The sequence below is a fragment of the Apteryx mantelli genome, chromosome 4, assembly GCF_036417845.1.
Source record: "Apteryx mantelli isolate bAptMan1 chromosome 4, bAptMan1.hap1, whole genome shotgun sequence".
Taxonomy (NCBI): domain Eukaryota; kingdom Metazoa; phylum Chordata; class Aves; order Apterygiformes; family Apterygidae; genus Apteryx; species Apteryx mantelli.
The window spans coordinates 74,558,926-74,585,388 of NC_089981.1; the positions used below are offsets into that span (position 1 = coordinate 74,558,926).

The 26,463-nt window shown below is 36.8% G+C and overlaps 1 protein-coding gene across 5 annotated transcripts in view; it reads left to right on the plus strand.

Annotated features, from left to right (window-relative positions):
* The first annotated feature begins 3,122 nt into the window (after positions 1–3,122).
* The window catches only part of VRK1 (VRK serine/threonine kinase 1), a 34,623-nt gene continuing 11,282 nt past the window's right edge, over positions 3,123–26,463 (plus strand). For 4 of the 5 annotated variants that reach the window (XM_067294942.1, XM_067294945.1, XM_067294943.1 and 1 more), the window contains exons 1-11: positions 3,137–3,211; positions 9,621–9,789; positions 11,644–11,699; positions 16,088–16,157; positions 16,551–16,638; positions 17,810–17,918; positions 18,055–18,147; positions 19,156–19,288; positions 20,607–20,727; positions 21,769–21,827; positions 23,022–23,200. In XM_067294942.1, the coding sequence (XP_067151043.1) occupies positions 9,633–9,789; positions 11,644–11,699; positions 16,088–16,157; positions 16,551–16,638; positions 17,810–17,918; positions 18,055–18,147; positions 19,156–19,288; positions 20,607–20,727; positions 21,769–21,827; positions 23,022–23,200 (1,065 nt within the window). In that variant the 5' untranslated portion in view covers positions 3,137–3,211; positions 9,621–9,632. Of the gene's footprint in view, positions 3,212–3,709; positions 3,779–9,620; positions 9,790–11,643; positions 11,700–16,087; positions 16,158–16,550; positions 16,639–17,809; positions 17,919–18,054; positions 18,148–19,155; positions 19,289–20,606; positions 20,728–21,768; positions 21,828–23,021; positions 23,201–26,463 lie in introns of all 5 variants that reach the window. The other variant, XM_067294946.1, reaches the window with a different exon arrangement.

A 26,463-nucleotide genomic window follows, 5' to 3' on the forward strand; every position in this document is an offset into this window, starting at 1 on the left:
GCCTGAAAAACACTACACTAAAGGAGAAATGAGCCTAGCTGAAGTAGAAGTACTGGATCTCACTAGCTGCAGACATTTGGCATTCTGTTATCTGTCACTCTTACTGGAACCTTCACATCCTTAAACTCCTGCCTTGCAGTCTAACCCAGCTTTGTGAGAAAGCACTGAACCAGCCCAAGAGATTTGGGCTAAATTTCTGACCTTGCTAATACTCCCTGAGGACCTTGAGTGAATAATTTAATCAAACTATGCTGCAGTTTTCTTGCTGTAGAATGAAGTTGTGATTCAAATTTTCTTTGTACTATTCTGAGCCCATTGCAGGCACGCTCTTAATTTTGTCCTAGAAATGAGGATGTGGAAATGTAACTTGCATGTCTTCTGGAACTGATGAATATAGGTGGCTCTCTCGAAAGAATGCCCATTTGTGAAAAACCTTACTCTGGAGATTCACCAGTTTTCTGAAATCTTTCAAGGTTAATCAATCTAGGTTATTTTATGAAATGTTGGTTTAGATGAATTCATACTACAGCTTGATCACTTTTTCTTGAGATGTTCTTCTCAAGCCATATTGAAGATGTGAAACTTTTTACCCCATGGCTACATTAAAAGTAACTAACTGCTACATACAATAGTACAGTATCCATTGCACATTTACTACTCTTTAAAAGCATTTAATTTCTTATTGACAGCTGTGTCTGTACAGCATATATCAACTTGATTGCCCATTTCACTTGAGATGATAGACTTTTTAAGGAAAAGATGTGAAGCCCTCTCTCTGAAGAAGAAAGAATCTAAAATAATTCTGAAAGCATATTTGAAAGTTGTAGACAGCATCTTCCAGGAATGTTCCTAAAACAATGAAGGCCAATAATAGAAAAAAACATTTTATGCATTTGATTGTTTGGTCAATACTTGCTTCTCTGAGATCTAGTAAAAATAGCAAATGATAATATATGGGGAACATCTGAGGAAAGCTATGGCCACTTCAGATCTGGTTAATACTTGAAAAATCTCCAGCTGTATTAAAGCAAATACATCCAGATTGGTTAAACAGAAACCCAGCCCTTTGGTGTATGAAAATGCAATGTATGAAAGTCTCTCTCTTGATAATTGGCAGAATCTTATGATGGTTTTGTTATTAAGGACCAAGATTTGTATATCTGGGCTGTAACTTATCACTGAAAATGCAGCTGATTATCCTGGCCCAATGGAGAAAAATGATAGGCAGAAAGAAGCCCATCTTTCTCCCTTCATGCAAGCAAGAGAATATTTCTTGGCCAAACTTTTACATGGGACAGCAGCATTTACTTTTGATCTCTATGGCCTCATTGTTAAGACTGTTTTCAGAGTGACATCTTGAAGATCAGCTTCTCACTGTAGTTCTAATAATTATGTTTTGGAATTAGAAGACTAAATTCTGGTAAATTAAAATGTGATTAATATACAGAAATGGAATATATATTAATTTTTTCATTTTATTTTCTATGTGGGCATCTTAAAATGTTTTTATGATCCCAGTGATCCAATGTCAATTACCACATAAGTGGGATTGCTACAGTAAACTCACTGAAATATTTACCCATTAAAAAAATAACTTACAACATTATTTCATCCAGTTCAAGGAAAGAAAGTGGTACTTTGAGTTGAACAGTACCACATGTAGCATCTTGGACTTTTAAAAAAAGAACTTTTTTTTGGCTTTCCTATGACCAACAATACCCTAGAACATTCAAAACAGTACAGATTCTTGAAAATCTGCAGGAATACCTAGGATTCCTACTATATATTTCTGTTATTCCTAATATAGCTCAGATTTTCAAAGGAATCTTCCACGGAAGTACACCATGATCAACATATCATGGAATGATATGAAGATGGTGGCCATGAAATCATGATCTTATTTGTAAAGGCTTAACATCCCAGCAAATTAAGAAAAAAAAAAAAAGTGCCCTTTTCCTACCTCATCCCCTAAATCCCCTGTTTTGGCATGTCTTTAACTCTGATCTTCCATGTCTCTTTCCAACTTCACAGTTTGGCAGAAGCAAGCTGTGCATGGACTAGTATGTGACATTAAAAGAACCAGATGTAGTGGTATCAGATGACAATGGATCAGACCTGCTAGGTGAATTGACCCTTTAAGATTTGACTTAGACCTGAAAAAAGGAGATGGGGCAGTGGGGGCGGGGGAAAAGTGCAGAATCCATTCTGACCTTTCAGAAGCATGGGTTTCTAAATGGTTTCTTTTTCACAGAACTTTGCAATTACTATTAATTTTGTAAAATGTTCTTGTACGCTCAAAACAATTTAAGTATCATCTGTTCCTCAGAGCAGGTAGAACCACCCCCACCCAAACCTAGAAGTCTGTAATATGTAAAACCAGAAGGTGTAGAAACTTCATGCTCATAATGAGATTATGTGCAAGCGTAGACTCTAGTTCTGGGATGGTAAGAGTGGGTTGTTTTTGGCATGGGCAGAAATCACAAAAGCCTGTGGTGCCTGATGGAGGAACTGCCGTGCTACCTTTGTCCCCAGGACACCTTGACCTGTCCCCCAGGCAGGGGTGTCCCACTTGGCTTCTTCCCTGCGCCGAGGGACCACCTCCGGGGAAGGATGGCTCCCAGGCACCTCAAAAAGCCATGCTCCAAACCCACGCTTGCAAAGGCTGGGCCTGCTGCCACGCTGCAGCAGCCCATCCCTTCCCCTCCGCCACGGCCTCGCGGGCAGGAGGAGGCGCAGAGGAGGCTGCGCAGCCGGTTTGGGGCACCTTTGGCCTGCTGAGGTACGGCCGCCCTCCAGGAGCCACGGCAGCCGCCTGGCAGCTCGAACAGCGGAAGGAGGAAGTCCTTCCCCAACTTGTTTTGGCTTAAAACTCAGAGACTTCACACAACCCCCCGCCGAACTACCCCAGCTCTCGGCCCCACCCAGCCCGGGGGCCCAACCGCCCGCCCCACCCCGCGCGGGCCCGCTCCCTCCCGCCGCGGACTACGTTTCCCAGCGGCCCCCGCGCCGCGAGGGGGGCGGGGCGGGGCCGACGCGGCGCCTGGCGCCGTTGCCGCCTCGGGGGCGGGCGGCCGGGGCGCGGTGGCCAATGGGCGCGGGCGATGGTGGGAGGTGGGCGCCGGGGCGGGCGGGCCGCCTCAGGGCTCCTCGCAGTGCGGGAATTTCGGACGGGGCGCAAGGAGCGGCGCGCCGGGCCTCGGGGACTGAGGAGGTATTTGAAGCCGGCGGCTGCTTTTGGGGTACCCCCACTCTCCCCCCTTTTTTTTAAGGAGCTGAGTTTGTGGGGCCTCCCCTTCGGCCCGCTGTGCGTCCCGGGCCCTGCTGGCGGGCTGCGCCCGGGCTTTCCCGCTCCCCGCCGTGGCGCCCCACTCGCTGAGGAGGCTCACGATAGCGCCGGGGCCCGCGCGGGCCCTGTCCCTCCCTTTCTTCTGTTGCTGGCTGCCCTTGGCGTGGGGGGAGACCCCTTCCCTGCCACCCCTGGGGCGGAGGCTGAGGCGGGGGGTCCCTCCCTGGGCCGGCAGGGAGGGAGGGAGTGGGGACAGGCGTGTAGCAGCTCTCTCAGTTTCACCCGTGAGGTCTACACCCACCTGCGTGGGCCCTTGGCTCTAAAGCTGCCTTTGGTGGCAGCGGCCAAAGTCTCTTAGTGCTAAGGTAAGGCGGAGGAGGAGAAAAAGATATGATGTGTCAGTGGCAGCTTTGTCGCCTGCAGGGACATCCTGAGGTGGCCACAACTGAAACATCTCCTTGGCTGGGAGGCTCTACAGAATTTTGCCTTTATGTAAGCACAGTGTTCTTTTAAATACAAACCTACAAATCACAAATAAAAAAATCTGCAATTGCTGAAACTGGGCTGGCCCATCATGTAAGAAAAACTGGGCTAAGCTGGTTTCTTTCTATCAGTGGTTGTGTTTTTCTTCACTTCCTATTTCTCAACCTTCGCCTTTCTTGTTTTAGGACTTCTGCAATTGCAGACAGATTAAACCCTATTGCCTTCTTTGATTTTTCAGTTTGTGCTTAAAGCTTTTATTAGTTTGTAGGGGATCCATAGGCTCTTTTTGTTATTAGCAAGAATATAAAAGCTTTTGGGAGGCTTCCCACAATTATTACTGTGTTAGACCACAATTATTATTGTGTTAAAAGACTTATGCAACTTGTGCCCTCCCTCTGTGGAAATAAGCTGTTCACTTCATTCTCAGGGATAATCCCCAAATTAGGTAGGATTTGTAATGAATTTCAGAGCTGTTGATTTTTATACAGTGTGCCAAAATATCAGAAAGCCCTTAAGTGTCTCACTCACATGCATGGTTCCTTAATGGTAGTTTAGAGGTGAGGTGGTTTGGAGTGATAGATGATATAACCTCTTATAAAGCTCACTGTGTGAGCTCACTTGTTATTGCAAGAATTATCTGAGTGATGCTCATGAATTCGAGAATCTGAAGTATTGTAGGAAGGAAGAAAATTGGTTATGGATAAGACCCTTTAGAATCAATTAGCAACGCAGTTATTCCACTGTTTCCTATTTCTGCAAAAGCTGCATTTTGCAATTTTAAAAGAAGTCATCTTGGTCAAAACAAGATATTCAGTTTGACCACTATGATGCTATTGTAATAAAATGTTCTAATAAATTGTAATCTACCAACATACGTTTATTCATTTTGTCTAAAAATAAGTTTTCTTATTTCCTAGGGAAAGCACTCTAAGTCCCTTTCCCCCATAAGCAGCATCATTTGTCAGCTGTCTTAATCTCCAGGAATGGAGATTACCATGATATCCAAATAGACCATGGAGAATAAAGACTTTCTTGCATAAACTGGACGTTCTGTGACTCTTCTATTTACTTCCATTGATACTACCTCGGGTACTTTTTTTGGCATTTCCTTCTGCAGAACAGTTCAACAGTATTCACAGGTCTTAAGAAAGTGTCAAGTTGTTTCCCTTCTCCCTCCTTGAGGAAAAATGTGTTTTGTTTTTTTGTTTTTTATTTCCCTTTTTGCAGACAGACATAAAGGTCTTGCTATGACTGATGAGCAGTATTGATGACCTGTAGATTTTAGGTCTTGCTGGGACTACCTATTCATGAAAAGGAGCACAGGTCAGCAGCATGCTTTCTCTGTGTTGAAAATGAAAAGAGAACCTACTGAGATAAACAACCATAAAAATGACAATTTCTAGAAAATCAAAGAACAGAATCAGGAAGAAACTTGCCATTCTGACTTGCCACAGAGCAGAAATAGTTCCTTCAAGATAAATTTGATTTATATTAATTTCAGAGTTTTATTGAGAACGGAAGCCAGCACAAATTGAGAAGTGCCTATTCATGTTTATTCTAAGAATTCAAGTGTAGCTAGAGTAGCGACCATTGCAGACGGCATTTGTAAAGATAACACCACTAATGGCACTATTGATGCAAAATTGTCTGAATATCTCAAGTACAGCGTATTCAGTTTCTTCCAAGATGTTTTATTAGGGAGAAGGAGGAGAAATAACCTTTGTAGTGCTAAAGAGGCTTTTGGAGAGGGTTTAGACAAATAGACTTCTGTTTTTCATGCTCGTTCACAGCAAAATCTTTGTTTTGAGCATATTGTAGCCACATAAAATGCTGCTGTTTACAGTCATGCACCTTGAAAATTGTTCTTGGCAGATACCTTTAGCTAAGCAGGGTCAGATCTGTTTGATACTTGAATGATAGTATAGTACTTGACACCTATGGCAATCTGTTTCCAAGGACTTCTGCATGGTTTGCAAGCACTAATAAATTAAGCTTCACAATACCAGTGAGATAGAAAATATTTCAATTTACTGATGGGGAGAGGTAACTGAGAGGCAGGAAAGGTGAAGGTGAGTTTTGATGTAAGTGTCAAATTCAGGAATGTCCTGACTCTAGTTCTGTGCTTGACTGCAAGACCATTCTTTTCTTCAGACTCTGAGATCCTGGATGAAAAAGCTAAAGTGCTGCAAAAAATTCTGTAGATGGTTCAGCAGGTGACCATTGTAGTCTTTACTAACTGTCTCAGTGTGGTGATGTGAGAGAGAGGAGGAGAGAAGTGATTCCCTCCCATTTCAAGATCACATGGACTGAGTTTATATTTTAAAAATAGAGAATACGAGTGGTACTGTCTTACGGAGAAGTAGATGACTTTATTGAAGCTGTGGAAAGTACAGTAGGTGGTGCTACATCATGTTGGTTCATAAGTTTCCTGACAAACCACTCATGTTTGCTAGATCGTAAGTTGAAATGCACATGGAATGATAGAATTTGTACTAAAAAGTCATTGCCTTTTTACATTTTTTCAGTCTTATACTTTCATGTAAATTTTTTTGCAATCTGCAGGTATTTCTGATTTCAAACAGTAAAATATTTTGGAAGTGATTTATCTAAACAAATGTGATCTGTGCCTGTTGCTCAAGTAATTCCATAGATAACAGCTTTTTTGCAAAAGAGTGAGTGCCTGGTCTTGTGCATGCTGCCCATTGAAAGCGATCAGCATTTGGCACCTATGGCCTACTGATAGTTTGACCAACTTGTAAATAGGCACGGTGCCATCTTAACAGATGGGTATGAATATAGACAGCCAAGAAACCATGTATGTGTATCTAGTGTATTTGTTAAGGGCAGGGTTCCCAGCTGGGGACATTCAAACTTATGTCCATTTTGAATTTTTGTTTATATGGATAAAGGGGTGTCATCATTAATTTTTTTTTTTTTTGATTAAATACCTTCAGGCATATAATTACTGACCACATTAAACAAGAAAAAAAAAAGAGGGAGCTACCAGCTCCTTTTTTAATACTCTAGTGGAGCTATTTTAAGTAAACTTAATTCCCTTTTAAGCAAGTCTATCATCAGCAGACTGACCATGAATGGCAAAGATGTGAAATGTATCTGCAGTTTTGTTTTACTGGCTTGCTAGTTTTATTCAGAAAGCAGATACGAATTTTACTTTTCTCGTTTGCTGCTCTACAGGCATGTTTTTGACTTAAGACAAAGCTCAATTGGCTAATTATATTGCATCTTCTGGACTTTTTTATAGCATTATGCACCCAAAACGGACACAGAAGTTGCACAGTATTGTAGCACCAGACCTCAATTAATGTTACAAAGATCTATTCAAGATTGTAGAAGAGGGTAAGGTGAAATTATTTAAAAACAAAGCTGATTTCAGTCACTATCCCTCTCATACCAGTATGCTTGTAAGCACCCATCCACCAGTCCAAGGGGTCTGCCCAGAATTCAAGCACTTAAGTGCATCTGCCCAAGTGGTCTGGCCAGGATTATCTGTAGTAACACAGAGGTCAAGTGATGCAGTCTGTCAAGTCTTTGTCATATCTCTTGCATCGTTCTTAGCCTGGGGACCATATGCTCATTTCTTATTCAGGCTCATTTTTGTAACCTTTAGAAGCTGACAGTGACTGTGATCTTCTGCGCCTCCATCCTGTCCCATCTATGAGTCATCAGACAACACTGATGATTTTTGCACTGTCTTGAGTGCAGTCAGTCTTAGGGCTCCAGACTTTGTGTTTATCTTCCTGCCACCATCATCTCTAGTGGCTTCAGTCTGTCCGCTGTTTTAGTCTATCCTTTCTTTTTCTGATCTGGGTGTCCTGAGAAGCTGCTTATAGGTGTGTTGTGATCTTGATGGCCTGCTATTCTAAGTGATATCAACGCACTGCCGTTCCTACCACACTGTTCCTTCTGCTTCCACATCATTATGATCCCATTGGCACCATCTGAGCTGAACTAGCTGAAATTCCATTTGGTGTTTGGAAGTCTCATTTCTTTCCCATTAAAAGTTTGGAGGAGGAACCTTCCTCTAAGGCGGTGTAGTATATTTCACCTTGAAGACAAAAAAGACACAGAGGTGTACAGAGGAGTTCTTGAAGACAGAGTGAAAGCTATGGGTAAAGTTAGCCTTTTTAAATGTAGAATGTCAAAACTGTATTTTGATTAAAACATCATGTTTTGTGAAAATGAGGAAGCTTGTGCCATGTATTTTTTGATAAATACTAGTTTCTTCCTGTAATGTGCATATTTCATAATATTTTGTGTTGCAATTATTCATATAGCCACCATGCGTATTCAGGTGTGGTTCTGTCACATTAAGATACTTTTCATATTAACAAGGACCTTGAAAAATAGAACTTTTGGGATGTAATGTAATACCTCCTCTTCTATGTTTATTCCTATGCTGAATGACCATGGTGTTCTGGCTGCAGGCTCAAGTAGCAGGGGACAGAAAAAGATTTTTGGGGCACTTGACAGCTACTGTTGTATTTAGTATAAGTAGAGAAAATTGTATGTGCTGCTCTCTTCAGATGTTAATTAGGTGAGAGAGATTATTTGAGGAAGAGGAATTCTACTCAGATATTATGGGTAGAGGAGTATTTTTGGAACTGCTGTCATAGTTGCATGATTTTCTATTTGTCTGGGAAATTAAGAAAGTCCTGGAAGAACATTAGAACTAAAAGAAGAAAACTGACATTAAGTAACTGCATTTGACTTAGAGTTATTCTATTGAATAGCTAGACTAATGGGGGGGGAAAAAAGATACTTTGCTATCCAGAAGCTTCCTCAATTATGTATTATTTTTATTAATATTCCTTCCCTCTTTCCCAAGAAAAACAAACAACCTCACCCCCCACCCCCAACACACCAGTCAAACCTAGTACCCTTTAGAAAGTAACTAGAAAGAGAAAGCACTCTCTACCATGTCATGGCCAAGTAATCAGTAAGTTCTTTTATTGAATCAAAATCTGGCTCTTATTCTAGTGCTGGGGGGGGGGGGAATTATGTAACCAAAATGAGGTCTATTCTGGAGAAAGACATGCATGTTTGGTTCTGGTGAGCCCTTATGTTATTTCCAAAAACATTCTTGATATAGGACCTGAGGTTGGAAGGTTGTCATGAATAATACTTTCACATCATGATCTCAAAATGGATGGTTATATACTAATATGTTAATGATCTACTAAATGCTGTCCTGAGAACAATAAGCAGACTTTCAGTTTTGTTGGTTGCAGTTGTATAAGGGGAAAAATTAATTAACAGTATGAATAATTTAATATTTTTTTCTGGTATTATGACAGCTAAGAGGAATCACTGAGAAATGTTGAGATTTACTTTCTCTTTTTTTGGTATAACCATTAATACCTTTCCTTATTTTTATTTAAGCCTTGAACTCTGTGAAATTTCAAAACTAAGAAAATTTTACTCCAAGAAAACTGATGAGCTTTATTTCATTAGTTTGCTCTTTGTCAAGTCTAGAACTGTGGTTGGTTGTGATTGATTGACCACAATAGATTTTGTGATTTTTCTAACATGTATTATAATAAAACTTCTAATAGATTTCTCTTGTGTAGATTTTTTGCTCTCAGAATTTTTTCTTATGCCTGAAAGAATTACTTGTTTTTCACTTAGAATTCATGCCAATGAAATTACTTATGGTATATATATATTTTTTAAGTATTTTTGTAGTAACAAGTTAAAACAATCCATATTTCTTATGTGGAAATTTGTCATAAGCAAAAGCAAGCATAAAAACTGGCATATGAAATAGCATGAAAATAATTCTGCTCAGCATGTAACCTATGCTTTTTTTTAATTATTATTATTATTCCTGCAGTCCCAAGTAAAAATGCCATATATGAAGAAGACTTCTGGAAAAAGAGCTCCTGCAAAGAGGAAACTTGCTGAAGAGTTTGCTGTAGGTGAGATTCTAGCAGATACAACCAAAAAAGAATGGAAATTAGGTGTGCCTATAGGGCAAGGAGGCTTTGGACGCCTGTATCTTGGTAAGTTTGGTTATTGTTGGTAATATTTTTAAACAGAGAGTGAAATGTTTGTCCTTGTTCAAAGCAATGAAGGACTGAGCCAAAGTTATAAAGGCAGAGTGTCTTCAGTTGATCTGTTTGAATAGAACTATAGCTTCATTCACTTTCTTGGAGAAAATTGAGCAGAGTGGACAAATGCTCATTGAAGACACTGGTTGCATGAGGTTGCAGTTATCAATATGCTATTTCAGAGTGGTAGTTCATTTTTCTTAATGATTTCAGTTAAGTCTTTATGCTTTGTGAACCATACTCTTTCTTTGTAGTATTTTTAAATGTTTATAGACAGATTTTGTAATTCTCATATTCTTGCATAATTGCTTTAACTTCTCAATCATGCATTTCTAAAGTAAGTTGTGAAAGATGCCTGATACTGAGAGCAACAGGACTGAAATGTCCCCATGTTGCCTTGGTGTTGTTTCAGTTCTGATTTTCATTGACCCCTGGTTAACAGTGAAAGGATAATTCAGTACTTATTTAAATTTCTTCTTTGGTATGGCTGAAAGAAGGAATATTTGCATAAGTATCCTTATCTCACAAATTCTGAACTGAAACTGTCTAAACACATTTTATGCAGGCTATTGATCAGCCATCAAAAAACAGCAGTTGACTTCTGTGCTGCCTTTGAATTTTTCTTTGCATTCTGAACTTCTGACATAAGTCATAAACTTTATTACGCAACCAATATTCAGAACGGATTGAAATTTTGGACCTTACTGTTTAAAGCATCAGCACAGATCTTGCTTTGTGATGCTGTGTATTGAATTTAAGGAAAACTTTTTTTAATGAATAGTTTTCCATACTTAGAATCAGAATAGCTGTTTTTTGAACAGATGAACAAAGAAGAAGGACCTTGAGAATACCTCAGGGAATCAAAAGGACTTCCTGCTTTACCCCTAGTAATTTTCCAAAGAACTTTGAAGGGATGAAATTTAAGGTGACCGTGTTAATAAGGGTGTTTTTACATGTTTATGTTCTTCCTCCCCTGGGTGAGGCAGTTGCATGGAATGCATACTGATTAAAAAAACAAAACAAAACATTTAGTAATCCATCCTACTCCAAATACACTTTATATACTTACAGCATATATATAAACTTACTCTTTATACTTTCAGTATAAGTGGGTTAAGAACCATTCTGAAGAAAGACAGGACCAATGGGTGGCTGCTTGCCAAAGAATCCCTCTACTACTTTCTCAGTCTTGCTCACTGAGCTTCTAAATTTACTGAGACTGGAGTTCCATCTCACTCAAATAGTGTCATTCCTTGTGTTAAGAGTTCCTGCTTTGTTCAAGCCAAAGCTTGCCCTCTCTCAGATTGCTTACCCATCATTTGCATGAAGCCATGCCCCTGACTTCTTCCATACTTGGTGCTTGCCTAACTTGATGCTCTTTGTACTTGTATCTCCTGTGACAGCCATCAACAGCTTAGTATCAATAGAAAGTCACTTTTGGATATGTGACATGGCAAAATAGTAGAGAGGATCTCTTTTTCTTCATATCCACAACTGTGTACATTCATCACAGTCTTTAGAAATGAAAGAAATGTTATTTTCTAGAAAAAAGATATTGAATAATAAAAATAACTTATTTAGTGCACTGCCTGTTCTTCTCAAACAGAAGGGAGAATGTGAGACCACATCAATGTTGAGTAGTCTTGCAATATAGAATATTTCTCTTACCAAGGTCTAACATGATATACATGTTCATGTCAGTGCTTAATTACTCTATCATTTGGTAGCCCATGCTGCATAGCAAGGAAATGTATGTTTTGTGATCGTTTCCTTTCATACTGCTAATAAACACTTTATTTTTAACAGCTGATGTTAATTCTTCAAAGTCGGTTGGCAGTGATGCACCTTATGTTGTAAAAGTGGTAAGAGAGCATTTGAATCTTTATTTCAGAATTTGAAAATGTTTGTTCTAGAATAGCATGTGTAATTTAAAGCATCCTCTCACTAAAAATTATATAGTGTATATTTTGTCAGTGTGCTCTGTTTAAGTCTATACATGAAAATCAGTGTGGTGATGCACAGAAACTGCTGAGAATTGGGACCCTGGTAGATGAAGGTGGATGATGAAATGTTGGTGATGTTGAAAAAAGATTGAAAAGGTTCAGATTCTGTTTCGTTTGCTGCAAACAACTCAAGTATCACAAAATGAATGAAATCTAGATAGGTTTTGAGAAATTTCTGTAATTCAACAGTGAGTTTGTGCGAACTGTTGTTCACCACTGGATGTTGGTAAGCTGACAGATGGCTTGGGAGTTGAAACAGCAAAACTTTGATTCCCAGGGTCACCACAGATAAAAAGTCATTTAAATGTTTTACCATAAAACACACATACTTCTAATTTCTACTGAATAAAAATGATATTGACATGTAATTTTTTTAACCTAATGATTAGATAGAAAAAAAAGCCTTGTTGATAGTTCCTTTTCTAGCTGATTGCAGTAAAGCAGTAAGATCTTTTTATTAGTTGAAAATAACTTTTAAGATTTAAAACAAATAATTTAACTTGATTTGGGTAAAATTTTATTTTTCTAAGGTAAATGTATAAAATTATTTTTTTTTAATTTTGCTTGATTATTTTGAATAGATTCTAGTATTATATGCGGTTCCCTGGTAAAATTAAAAAAAAAAAAAAAAAGGAATAGCTGTGGTAGATCCAGACTATTAATTATCTTGGTACTTTTCTAGTCTCAGGACAAATGCAGGTAGCATAAAATTTTACGAGAACTTCAGAATGTGGAAAATAAGTTCTTCTGCACTCTTAAGAAGCGCTATGGTGTCATCTTTTGTTTGTTAAACTGTATAGCAATACTGAAATGCATTGCCCTAATAGTTTGCAGCTTATGTACCTATGTTGATACTCTTAACCTTTTTTCCCCAAACTAAAAGATCAGGTTAATTTGGAGTGAAAAACATTTTACTTAGTATATGTCTTTAATCTTGATATTTAGTACTTCTTGCTACAGGGAAATTCTAGAACAGTGTTTTTGATACTGTTAAAAAACTGTTAGTGATGACCTTCTTCTGAAAATGTTGTCACTTGCTGAAAAAAACCACTGCTTGTGATGCAAGTGTCAAACTACCACACTTTCAGCATCACCTTACTGCTGCCTTAGGTGTGTGTGGGCAACAGTTCCACAAAGATCAGGAGCCCCAGCCTGATTGCTTTTAGCTTGGTGGCAATGTCCAGCTTGCCCTCTCTGAGGCAGGGGGGTGCCCATTCCTGCAGGAACTGTTGCCTCTGTTGGTGGCAAATAACAGATAATCAGGTTATCAGCAATGGTTTGCTTCTGAGAGGTGGTGGCTCCTGAGTGCCTGGCTCCTGCTTGAATTCAGACTGACCAGGAAGCAGAAACCCTTTGACTTTCATGGAAGAATCCAGCTTACCTTCTTCGGAATATTGTCAGATATGTGTTATTTTACTGCTGTGCACAGTTGCCATCCTCCTCTTTCCTCCAGCTTCAAGCTGGTTCTCTTCTAGTTCATCCCCTTCTCCTCTCCTCCACTTTGGGCTCTGATCGTAAGAATTGTCACAACATCTTTTGGATTGTTTTTATGTGAGATTCACTTTGTTACAGCAATTTGTAAATACCCCCATTGCAAATCTCCCTCACGACTACTCACTTTTGATTTGTTTTTTATAATTCTGCATTTATGGCAATAAAGTGTAGCCCAGTTGTTGCGCTGCCCTCACAAATGACCCATAATGTTCTATGCCTCTACAGCCTAGTACAATGCAACTACTAAAAAGGGCCTATTTTCTCATGCTCTGGGTGATTCCTAGTTGATCCATCAGCTGAAGCAAAGTGGTTAACAGCTTTGAACAATTATTAGTGTTTAACAAAATATGTGCTTGTATTGTAATGTTCTTCAAATTAAGCTATTAAAGTGGGATGGAAATTGGCTTAGTCTTTGACATATCCTCATACTATTGATGTCTAAGCAGTATGAAATGAGTCAGGTTTTGTTAATAAAGAAATGCTTTTTAACATGCGGTCCTTGCAGATGTCATTGGGCAGGAGTGGATGCAGAGTTTAATAACACTTTGTTAAACTGCTGACTGAAAAAGATCAGAATTCTTAAAATATTACTTGAGGAAATTAGTTGAGTTTTGACATGTATTCCATAATCTCTTTCATTATGATATGTCTTCTAATTAAACTTTAATTTCAGTTTTGCAAACCATGAGTGTGTTTAGAATGACTCTGGGCATAAAACTGGGGAAATTTGGGTTTGAACTCTTTCTGATCTTAGTGTATTATAAGTTGACTAGTATGGCAAATACTGGACATCATTACATGAGCTCTTTTTAACATGATACATGCATTTATTTACCTGTACGTAGAATTAACTGTATTATGGGGAAAGAGCTCTGTAGCCAATGCTGAGTTCTATTTTGTGTTTAAATCAGCTATCCAGCCCCTCAAGTATGAAAAGATACCAGATTTTCAACATTTGCTCTGACCAGAGAAATATTTTTTTCAGCCCACAGAAATAATGTTTTTAGATAACGTAATTAAAAATGAATATTTTAAGATTTTTAGCATCTGCACTTTTTTGCTGAGTTTTAGTAACAGAATAGCATTCTTCACATCTGTGTAAGCTGAATCAAAATCATATGTATAACCTATGTCCTAATAATTTAGAGTATTAATTGATTATGCTACACAAAAAGATGATTACGTCAGGTAACTTGTTTCTGGGATACCTGCAGTATAAGATTTCACCTTCTCCTCTGTGCATGTAATCTACATATGACTAGTCTGTTGTCTGTGTTGGATCAATAAAATAACTGAAAGTTGTTATGCATGTACCAAAGTTTCTGGGCATAAATTAGTTGGCGTAGTTGTTTTTTTGCAGGTTTGTGGCTTAATACTGGTCTGAACAAATGCTGTGGTCTGTTCCACAAAGAGGAGCCGGAAAACCGTTGTCTTGGCTCCATTGTTTTTCAGGGCAATGTTGCTGGAGGAAGTGAGGTGGAGACAGGTAGTAACATTCTACTACAATGTCTAGGCCTACGATTGGTGCCGAAGCTGATATCTGGTCTTATTCTGACTGGTTTTCCTACTGTACTTCTCAACCAATAAATAAGATGCTCATTAAAGGCCACATTCATCAGTGGGCTTGATCTATTTGCATTGCTTCATTAGTGTCAGACAGCAGTAAACCCGTATTAACTGAGCAGTGTGTTCTGGCATTTAACAATTTTCTGGATCACTGCATCTGCATTTAAAAGTTACAATTAAAATGGTTTAAGATTACATATCTTGAAACTTTTGCTAATACATGATTGCATTCTCTCTGGGTTTCTTTACCAGTAATCACATACATGTTTTTTGTTTGTGTCCTAAATCCTAGGATATTCCAAAATAGGTATTTCCATTGAAATGGAATGAGTTTGGACATATATGAGTAACTCTAGCATAAAATAAATTACTGAAACTTATCTCGGAATCAATTACTTTAAAATTGAAAAATTGAGAGTTGAAATCACAACTTCCTTTTTTCTTTTTTTCTTTTTCTACACTGACTTCTGGAAGTGTACAGTTAAGGCATGGACTCACTTGCAATTCTTGTAGTATTTCAGAGCTTTGGTGTTTTCAGACATTTTACTTGTAATGTGTAGTTACCACAGATTTGTCCCTAGAAAATGGAATCAAAATACCTTATGTTAGCTTAAACACAAGGTAGATGCTTAAATCAAAATAGATACAGTTTTTATAATTCAGTTTGTTAAGAGAAATTGTGAAATCCTCTGTGATTCTTGCCTTGATCAACTAATGTGTGAAGGGGACAAATGCCTTATGTTCAGCAAGAATTTAACTTTCATTAATATTTTTCCATCAAATGAATTCAGATGTTACTTCAGGATTACTAAAATCTACTAGAGTTGGTGCAATTCAGCTTTAATTTGGAAAATCCAGGATGATGAATGTTGTTTAATATTCTCTGCAAAACTATTTTTGTCACTTATTGATAATATTTCTATACACTTCAGTTCATTTGTTATTCTCTGGTCTTTTGTTATGGGAAAGAATTTTTGATACCCTTAATGCCAAGCAATTTATTATAAAATAACTGCTTAGTCATCTTTATTTTGTAAAGAGAACATACTCTATTGAAATTATCAGCACTGAGTAGAGCACAGGAGGGAGAATATGCTTTTACAGAGTGAACATTACATTTTGTGAGCTTTTAGTAATTATTAGTTACTAACACAGCAGTTCTTAACTAATTTTAAATTGTCTTGAAGGAACCCAGCCAGAATGGACCTCTTTTTACTGAGTTAAAGTTCTACATGCGAGCTGCTAAGCCAGATGAAAGTAAGCAGTCTATTAAAATGTTTTTAATGAACTACAGCGTCTAGGAAAATAAAGCCTACAGGAATGAGGTGGATCTTTAAAAGGAATCCTTTCAGATCATTTTTGAAAGTATTTTTAAATGATGAAAATCTAATTCAGACATGTAGTAAAATCAAGGTTGTTTTGGTAAGATGTTCTTAATAACTGCGTTAATGATATTATATACACTTTTAGCTGTATCTCTGTCCCTGTAAAGGATGCGTCACCTACTTACCAGTATAGTTCGCGTACTACTTTCCATAAAATGATAATTAGCTTACATGTATGCAGAAACTGTAAGTGATATGAGTACTGCCTTTTATGCAAGTCTCTACTGATATGAATTCATGAACTTGCCTTTCTTTGTATTTTTAGTTCAGAAGTGGACTAAGTCCCATAAACTGAAATATTTAGGTGTCCCAAGATATTGGGGTTCTGGCTTGCATGAAAAAAGCGGAAACAGGTAAATATATCTGTTGTTGGCACATATTGGGATTTATTCAATTCACAGCTACTATCCCTTTTAACCAAATCTGGTTTATAAGATTTTCCACCTATCCTCATGTTGTTCGGTTTGATGTTGCAAAGTTTCATGTTCATAATAGTGTATGTATAAGGAATAGATGCATTCTATCTGTATCCTGTTTGTTACTCATATTTATGTCTCGTATTCTTACTGTTTTAGTTTTTATTTGTCTCAAACATCACCATATTAGGGTAACTCTACATATCAGTTGTTTGGAAGCTCTTCATTCTAGAATTAAAATAAAGTTGACTTTTAATGTAGGTGTCCTTGACTGATATGACTACCTTTAAAGTTTTTCATTTTTAATTATTCTGACATGGTGTGCAGTTAAGAGTATTTTAACTCATGCATAGAAAGGATTTAGTGCTCTCTCTACACTGTTTGATTTTCTCCAGGGATAGCTTTTTGACTTAATCTGTGAGCTAGAATAATTGATAGTCTCATGTTAAATTTTTCTTAAGTTTAAGGATACTTTTTAGTATTGTTTGATATCGCAAAGAGTTTGTTACTTAGTATTGAATGGTATGCATGTTTGTGTATCAGTCCTGATTTCCCAGTGGACTTCTCTATATAGCTATGCTGCAAAGAAATTTTACTAGTTCTCCTACAGCTTACAGCAGGACAGGCTTTTTGTATGGGCCACTGAATAGGGTAGTTGGTATGTATGACCTTGTGTGCCAGAAACTGAGTCGTTTCAATAGATCCTCAAATTTGAAACTAATCTGATGTAAAAACAATATTAATTCTGAGAGGCAAGAGTAAATGTAACATAAAAAAATGATTTTTTTTTCCAAGTAAGCTTATTGTTGTTTAATGTATGAGGCTCTTACACTAATAGAGCTACTGTGAGCTCTTATAGTAATAGAACCAATTTGACTATAGCAATGAGTATCAAAACACCTTTGGCAAGTGAGGTTTTGTTTTGTTTTTTTTTAAGTTGAAAGAAAGGTTACAGATCAGTATATCCCATATATTTGTTTTCTCTGTACCTGAAGTTTGTCTGTTGAGAGAGATCTTTTCTTTTGTAGTTTGTGTAATGAACATATAGATAAAATACTTTGCTAAGTACAAGTCAGTAACATTTTGTTGTTTCTTTCTGTGAATTTAGCTATCGGTTTATGATAATGGACAGGTTTGGGAGAGATCTTCAGAGGATATATGAAGAGAATGCAAAGCGATTTGCCCACAAAACTGTACTACAATTAGGCCTGAGAATAGTAAGTTTAAAAAAAAATTTTATAATCTGTCAACTTCATGTAAGCCTTTGTTAAATCACACTTTTGTGCTGAATACAGGTCCTCTGCTGGCTGGAGTTGGGTACTGCACTTATATGAATATATTTTGTTTTATTAGCTTGATATTCTGGAATATATCCATGAACACGAATATGTGCATGGAGACATCAAGGCCTCAAATCTTCTTCTGAGTTACAAGAACCCTAATCAGGTATTTCTGATGCATTTTTTTTCCTCATGTTTTAAACCTTTGTTTGACAACACATGGAAGTGCTTTGAACCTGTGAAATCTAGCAGAAGCTCATTTTTAAAAATGTATATAGTAACATTATTTCTGCTTGACATTTATATCTAGTTAATATTCTACATTTTTTTTAATGCAATTTGCTGGACAGTTTATCAAATTGACTATTTGCCCTAAATAATATTCTAGAGAAATTCTCATGATTAAAAAAAAATTGACTCTCAAATAGGTATTTGCAGGTGGAAGCTTAAAATTATATAGTACACCAGTGAATTATGTTTGCCTGTCTGCGTTGTTCCTTCATTCCTTTGTTCAAGAAATCCATCAGATAAGTGTTCTGTTACTTGGAAAAATTGGTCTTTAAAGTGTTGATTGTTTCACTTGATTTGCAGAAGTCTTTCATTTTTCTGCATTTTTAATTCTCTTTACTATTCAAAAAATGCATATTAGAGTTCTAGCATTGTGTATATCTTTTTGTCCAAATATTTTAGCTTATTAAATGAGTAAAATAATGTCAGTTCTCTTAAAGTAGCTGTGGTGTTAGTGAGTAGTAATAGTAGGTATGGTCATTTTACAATACTGTTTACAAGTCTAGTGTTCAAACAGGACAGTTGAATTCAAGGAAGGGAGGACAGTAAGTATATTTATAATTCTGTATGAACACTGAGTCTTTTTTATTGTATGTAATCTTACTGGTAATAACTGAAGATTTTGCTGTACTTGGCCCCTGCATCAACAAGAAATGACTTCCAGAACTGACTGCTCTGTGGAAAATGAGGAAAGCTGTCTGACATGTTGTTTTCAAATTGTTTCTAGTAATCTCAATAAAGCTTTGAGAAAGGATCATTTAAGTTGAAAAATGGACCATGTATAATTCTTTTTAAGAAGTTATGAGACCAGTTGAGAGTTACTTCTATTTATGTATTTTTGTATTTGTAGTTCTTTAATCTTTGAATTCTGTGTGGAAATTATTAGGTGTACTTGGTGGATTATGGGCTTGCCTATCGATATTGTCCTGAAGGAGTTCACAAAGTATATAAAGAAGATCCTAAAAGGTGTCATGATGGAACTATTGAATATACCAGTATTGATGCACACAAGGGTGTGGGTAAGGATGCAAAAACATTTGTTCGCAGTGATAGGCATTTGTGTGTCCTTTTAAAAATAAATTTAGAAGGTTTATTTGCTGTACTATGTTTGTAAACAACTAAGTTTCTGAATCTACAGTAATATATATTTTTTCCTCTCTGTGAACTATGCTCGCATTTATTTTAATTTTTTTCTTACATTTACTAGCTTTTGCTTTGGTATTAATTTACTGTATTTTTTAGTCCAAATTTCTTACATAATTTCCTTAATTTATGAGGACTGTATAAGATGTTTAGTGTATTGACTTTTAATGTCTAAGTAGAAATGGAATATTGCTTGACAGAAGAACAGGCCCTGTTTTTAGGGGATAAATAGTTTCCGTTATCAACATGAAGATTGTTTCTTTGTAGCAAAAATGTACAATATACTTCATTTTGTTTATAAATTAGATGTTTTTAGAGGATGTTTTAACAAAACCATTATTTTGTAATTATGCCTGTAGTCGCTGAACATCAAAAGGCAAGAAGTGAGAAAATGTTGAACATGAAAGTGACAGGACCGTGTCTGAATGAACACTGACGATTTGTAGTGAACATCAATTTTATTTTCTTCATTCTTAAATTTTGTTTAATTAGCAGAAAAATGTAAAAGCATGTCTTGCAAAAATGTCAGTGTTGAAAATTAATATTTTCTTCAGTATGAATTGTTGCACCTATCTTGTGCTTAAAACTGACTGAACAAAGATGACTTGATTAACCCGCTTATCCTTTTAAAGAGTAATCTGTGGTCAATATCTGCGTGGGGTCTATTTGGCAAGACTTAGGGATGTGATATTTTACTGTACTCTGCTTGGTTTTCAGGCCACATGAAATATTTCAGTGTTGCAGAATAATTATTTTGGGAACTGGGGCTTCAGCACTATTTTTTTTTTTTTTTTTAGTAGAAGAGGGGAAGTAAAAACTGTTTTGAACAGAAAGTCAATCACTGCACTAAAGGGCTCTTGTTTTTTTTTTTACAATCCAACTACTTAAAAAGCTTCACAAATTGGGATAACTGCAGCATGTCATATCGTTGAGTAGAAGAAAGAGATTGATAAAGAACTTGAAAATAAAGTTATCCTTCTAGATGTAGGAGCAATATTTTTCCCTTCCTTGCTTTCACACTTAAAAGAAACAAAAAAAAAAAAATCAAAGAATCAACAGATACAGTAGTTTTACATTGTCAGCATTGGCTTTCTACTGTCTTGCCACGTTTATAAGTTTTAACAGTTGTTAAAATGTGTTTTTTTCACCTGCTCTTACAATTCTTTTTTTTTTAATGTGTGTATGTATATTTAGCTCCATCGAGACGTGGTGATCTGGAGATCTTAGGTTACTGTATGATTCATTGGCTTAGTGGCCATTTACCATGGGAGGATAATTTAAAAGATCCAAACTTTGTCAAAGACTCAAAAATCAGGTGAGAAACTCCTTGTTTTCTTTCTCTTTTGAAATCAAAAATAGGAATGAAAATGTCTCAGTGTATAAGTGTTTTGTACTTTTAGTGTATTCCCTTTTGGCAAGTAGGGTATCATAGGGTTTCCCAGTTTCCCTTCATTGTACCCTGTGTATTCTTGGCTTATAATTAAACTTTGTTTAGTTGTACTGTTCCAAGTTCTCCTCTAGCTGTCGTCTCTTTGGATATGTGAGATGGTTATTTATGCTACAGTACTGTTGTTTTACAATACCACTGTGGTAATAACACACAGCACTCTTATCAGTGTGGAAATAACCATTAGTCCTGCTTTACAGAAGGTGAAACAGTAGCACAGGTTCTGAGTAACCTTTGTAGGATTGTGCCTTGAAGTCTGTGGCAGAGGGCAGAACTAAAGTTGGATCTTCAAATTCTTTGACTGTTGCCCCAGCTAGAGGGCTACTCATGTGGGTTTAGGTGGTTTTTTTGTTTGTTTTTGTTTTGTTCCCTTCCCCAACCCTCAAGCCTCTTTTCAGATACTCAATATGAAGAAAACTCTCCCAGCTCATCAGTTTCTGTCTCATCCACAAGTATTTGTTATCTGGTTTCCTTCTCTCAACTTTTAACTCTTCTGCCTCCATCAGTAAGCAAAGCTTCCTTTTTCCTTTGTAGTTATTGATTTGGCAGGGAAGCTGCTCTGAATAGTATCAATTTGAGAAAGAGTCCTCTAGCAGGAAGAGATGAGGGCACTGGTATGTGAGAGTTTAAAATGGAACAGTTCTTTTCCTTCAGTCTTCCACTTACTTGCTTTTATAAGAACCAAAAACTGCTGAACAAAAGCTTATCCTGTTTCAGATAGCCTGTCTGGCATTCATCAGGTTCTCAAAGGCACTGTACTAATAAAACTGTACTCATCTACCAGGTTCATCTACCAGTGTTTTCTGCTTCTGGCAGTGGCCCAAACTAGGAGCTTAGGAAGTGTGTCGGACTAGGGCAAGTATTCAAAACTTGAAAGAAATAATAGTTTTGAATAATTTTGTTTTTCAGATGTAGAGATAATATTTCAGATTTGATGGACAAATGTTTTCCAGGGAAAAATAAACCAGGTAAGAGGAGCTATTTTAAATAGTAATACTTTAAGTTTTATACCACTTGGTAAACATTTTTAAATCATTTGTTTTAATATTCTTTTTCTTTATTAAAAAAAAGCTCCCATCAGCCTGTTTGGGTGCCATCACCAAATTGTAGCACACTTTAGAGATTGGGTAGAAGCTCTGAAGTGCCAATATACATGGGGTAAATTGAGTGTATGCAGAGGAGGGCTACATTACTTTGAATTCAAATAAAAACAGATAAATTCAGTTGCTGCAAAAGGTGAGAAGTCATCAGATTATCAGCAACTTTTTCTGAGGTGTGTGTGTCAAGAATGGTGTTCCATCTGTTGCTTCTTTAAGTCCCCCTTGGTTACTGGAGTTTGCATCTTTTTTTCTTCTTTCTTTTGTCAGCAAAAGCAAAGTGGCACTGACTAGGTTTTTGAGTAGTAATACTTTAGAGTCGTTTCCTTTTGGCTGTAGCTGTATGAACTGCAGTGATTGTGTTGCCTCTGACTAGAAGACAGAATTACGTATTTGCAAACGTGAAATGTGTAAGTCAGTTTTCACAGCTGAATTTTAGAATTTTAAAATATAAAGTAATGCAAACTTGAATTCTAGAGGAGTGTTTCTGTTTGGCATTGGTGATTTGTTGAGTGGATTTTATCTTAAAGCTCTGATTCTGGTAGAAATACACTTTATTGGGAATAGAAACTTAAATATTTTGTTGTTTCCAGCTAATCCTGGTGGTCAGTAAAGAATTTTCTCTGTCAGGTGCTGCTTGCATGTTTTTTCAGTGTCCAAATTTGTTTTCTGTGTTTTTATTTTTTATATATTTCTTTATTTTCTTAACTGATGAAGTGCTTGGATGACAATGAGTTTTCTTTTCATCATTTTAAAATGTAGGCATAAGAGATATTATGTAAATAAGCATTCACTGGTGAAGATTGGCCTGTTACATTTTTTACGATCGACTGTTTCTTTCGTTACAATAAAAATGTATAAGAAACAGCGATGCTGTTATCATTGGGTAATGAACCTTGGTATAATTTTTTTTTCTAAAATGTGTTGTAATGAAGTCATAATTATGAGTTTATAAATAACCATTTCAAAAAATAGTGCATGCATGATTTCTGACTCTTTTGTGGTAAAAGCTAATGATTAAAATGTTTTCAAACAGAAATTAATTTGAGGTACCATTTTTTTTAGATGAAATAGCCAAATATATGGAAAAGGTGAAGCTACTGAACTATGAAGAGAAACCTGTATATCAGCATTTCCGAGAAATACTTCTGCAAGGCCTTAAGGCCATTGGGCAAAGAGATGATGGAGTACTTGACTTTGGCTTGTCAGAGAACGGAGATTTGCAAGCAAAGCCCATGCAAAAGGTTTTTACTTTAAAATTTCATGCATTTTTGAACTAAGTAAAAGAATCAGAGTGGTATCAGAAGTAGGTGTCATAGCTACATCAAGTAAGAAATAAGCAAATAGCCAAATGTTTATTTGCTTAAGTCCTACTCATATACGTTATTTCTGTAATTTTAACTTCACAAATTGTTATGAAAGCTTAATATAGAATGATGTTTGTAGGTGTACTTTCATAATAAATAATAAATAGTACCTCTGGTAACAGAATACATATTTAGTTGTAATGACATTTGAATAGATGAACATTCAGTTAATTTACTTATCTTTCTCAAAATTCTAAAACTCTCCAGATGGGCCAAAAGCCATGTAAGGTAAAATAAGCCTTGTTATTTTCTTATCGATTTCCTTTCCGTGACTAGTTCAAAATTTAGTCTTAAATACACATCTTTGTGCTGAGTATTTAGTACTGGAATTCCATACTGAATTCACAGTTATCTAGTATGTTATTTATGAACCTTAATTATAATGGTAGACTACAGGTATTTTATTCCGTGTACGTAAGAAGCCTTTAAACTTTAAATTGGGTTGCACATTTAAATACAGCATGAGAACTTTTTTTGTTAGGGAAATAGTATGTTAAAACGGTTTATAGTAACAATAAAAATGGAGAAGTAGGGGAACTATATATATTATCCTGCACTTCTAAGTACATTTATTTGTGCATTTATTTGTGTTTGTTAATTACAAGTGGGCAGCTTCTTAGTTCCTCTAGCATAAATTAGGGAGCTGAGAATTATAATATAGGATAATAATACAAGAATTCTGTCTGCCTAGTGACATAATCAGCTATATGTAAAAGATGGGCAAAGAAACACAAAACAGGAACAAAAATTGTAAGACCTTAAAATCTTCGAAGTATATCTTCTAAGAAAAACCTCTAGTTTTTCTCAGTTCTTTTTGACTAGGAAATAGTACTCTGGCTAAAACTGTATGCCCCTGGTCTTTATACTAATATTTTCTGCTGAATTGAGTATAATCAGTCCAAAAGGAGAGTTCACTAGCATAAATTCTTCTCTTCCCTCCCGTGGATCTACATGGCTTGAGACCTGTGTTTTGGAGAAAATCCGTTTTTGATGGTTGGCTGGCTTCTTTGCTGAATAACTTGGCCTGCTGCAGAGCCAACATCTGTGACCTTTTATGTCCTTGTCCAGCAGAGATGCCTGGTGCATGTTTCCAATGGAATAAAACTTCAAAAATCTTATTTCTTTAGCTGCTTTCAGTCAAAACCGTTCCCAAAGAGTGGGATAATCCTTCTCCATAGGTTCTTACATGTTAGCATCAATTAGGACTTTTTACAATGGGTTTCTTATGTTTTAACTTTGAGGCACCACATGAATGGTCAGCTTGGTCAGTTGTCACAAATATGTTTAAGCACTTAAATAAAATAATAGGTGTTGCTGGTCCTTTTGCATAATTATTTTCAGCGGTCCGCTTCATTCTTCAGTGATACTTCATGCTAGCTATGGCTAAAGTGTCCAAGCAGAATAAGACTGGTTGCTTGAAATTGCATTGACATAGTCTGTTTGCTTTTGACAAAATACCAGGTCAGCAGACTCTTGCTTTTATGCTGGATTTTCTAGGCGTAGTAACAGCTGTGGCTATAGACTAGGGTAGAAGAATAGATTGTATAACCCTCCTTTCAGGGTTATATCTTGGACTTCTCCTCAAGAATAAGTAGAATGTGGGTCTTCACCAAGAAGTCCTTCCCAGAATATATGTTTGGGAACTGATATGCTCAGCCAGGATGCTGCTAGGTTTTCCTTCTAGAGGGTATCATGCGTTAGTGAGAGGCTAGGAGAATTGGAAGACAAGATTTGTGTTAGGTGGGGGTCAAGAGAGATCTGGACTAGAGAATAGCTGGTCATTTAGATTCACAGAGGAAGAAAGTATTCTGCTAATTAAAAGTGTATATATTTTCCACTGTGATAATAAGCTTGACTTCATGACTGAGTATTTTTAAAAATAAACTCCAAGTTTCAAACTTTGTTAAACTGCTTTTCACAGGTAGAATGCGCCATTGATCAGTAGGATCTTACCTCTGAAAGCCAGTATCTTCTAGCACATGCTGAATTCTTTTGGCATGCTTAATGTCTAATTTGGAAAAGAAAAATGCAGCCTGGTATTCACCTTTGAGAAGATGCTGACCTCTGGGAGAGAGGATTTATGGCATTTCTTCTGTGCTGATCTTTTAATCATGACAGTTGTAAGACCACCCGCCCTTATATTCCTTTGGGGCAATCTACCATAATACTCACTTTCTTCAGTGTTATTCAGTGTTTTGAAGTTACGCTATTTCATAACTACAAGAGAATATTTTTAGCTTCTGTTTAAATAATTTATTTGAATGTAGGATTCTCCAGTGCACTCAGCTCATATAGCTAATTGAGCCATGATGTGTGCTATATGTTGCATATAAGCATGGTGGTTGTGGAATCTCAGTCACTCTCCAGTGTTGGTGTCTGGCTCAAACTCACAGATGCTTGCTATATTAAAAATTAACATTTTATTCTCTGTATCATGACTCAGGTTTCCCCAGCTGTATAAATAAATGAAACACAGTTCAAAATTCTGCTGGAGTTTCTTTCATTTCTGTATAATGCTTGCATGTTGGCGTGTGTGTGTGATATTTTATAACAGTTTTAGCAAAACAAGAAGCTACCAATATCATGTGTTGAAGGCAGTATTTGGAACTCTTGACTAAATTATTTAGAGCAAGAACCACTATATATATATATATTTTTAAAGTGCTGAGTACACTAACATCACTTACCAGTTGCTGGGAAATATTGGGAGTAAACTAAACTGGAGAAATATGGATTTTAGTGATTTGTAGCTCCTTCTAATGTTCAGCTTCAGATGCGCAGGTGTTGCTTTTGTCAGTTGAATGCTGTCTGATTTCTTTTGCTATGTAATTCACCTGCATCAAGATTAAGAAACCACTTTTTATTAAATAAGCTTGGAAACAAGATAAATGTATTTTGCTTTTGTGTAGCATGTATTGGATATCTGTTTTTATGATAAGCGTTTAAAATCTTTTCTAGCACAATTGGGAGGAATGCATTATCTCTCATATAAAAGCAGTGCAGCGCTGTAATAGTCCTCCTTAATTTTGGTCAGAATGAACAAAAGTGTCTGTGTTTATTCCTGCCTAATGCATCACAAATCTGCTGACATGCTAACCTTGGAGTCTTGGCTGGCGGTAATCAGGCCTGTGCACCGGCAG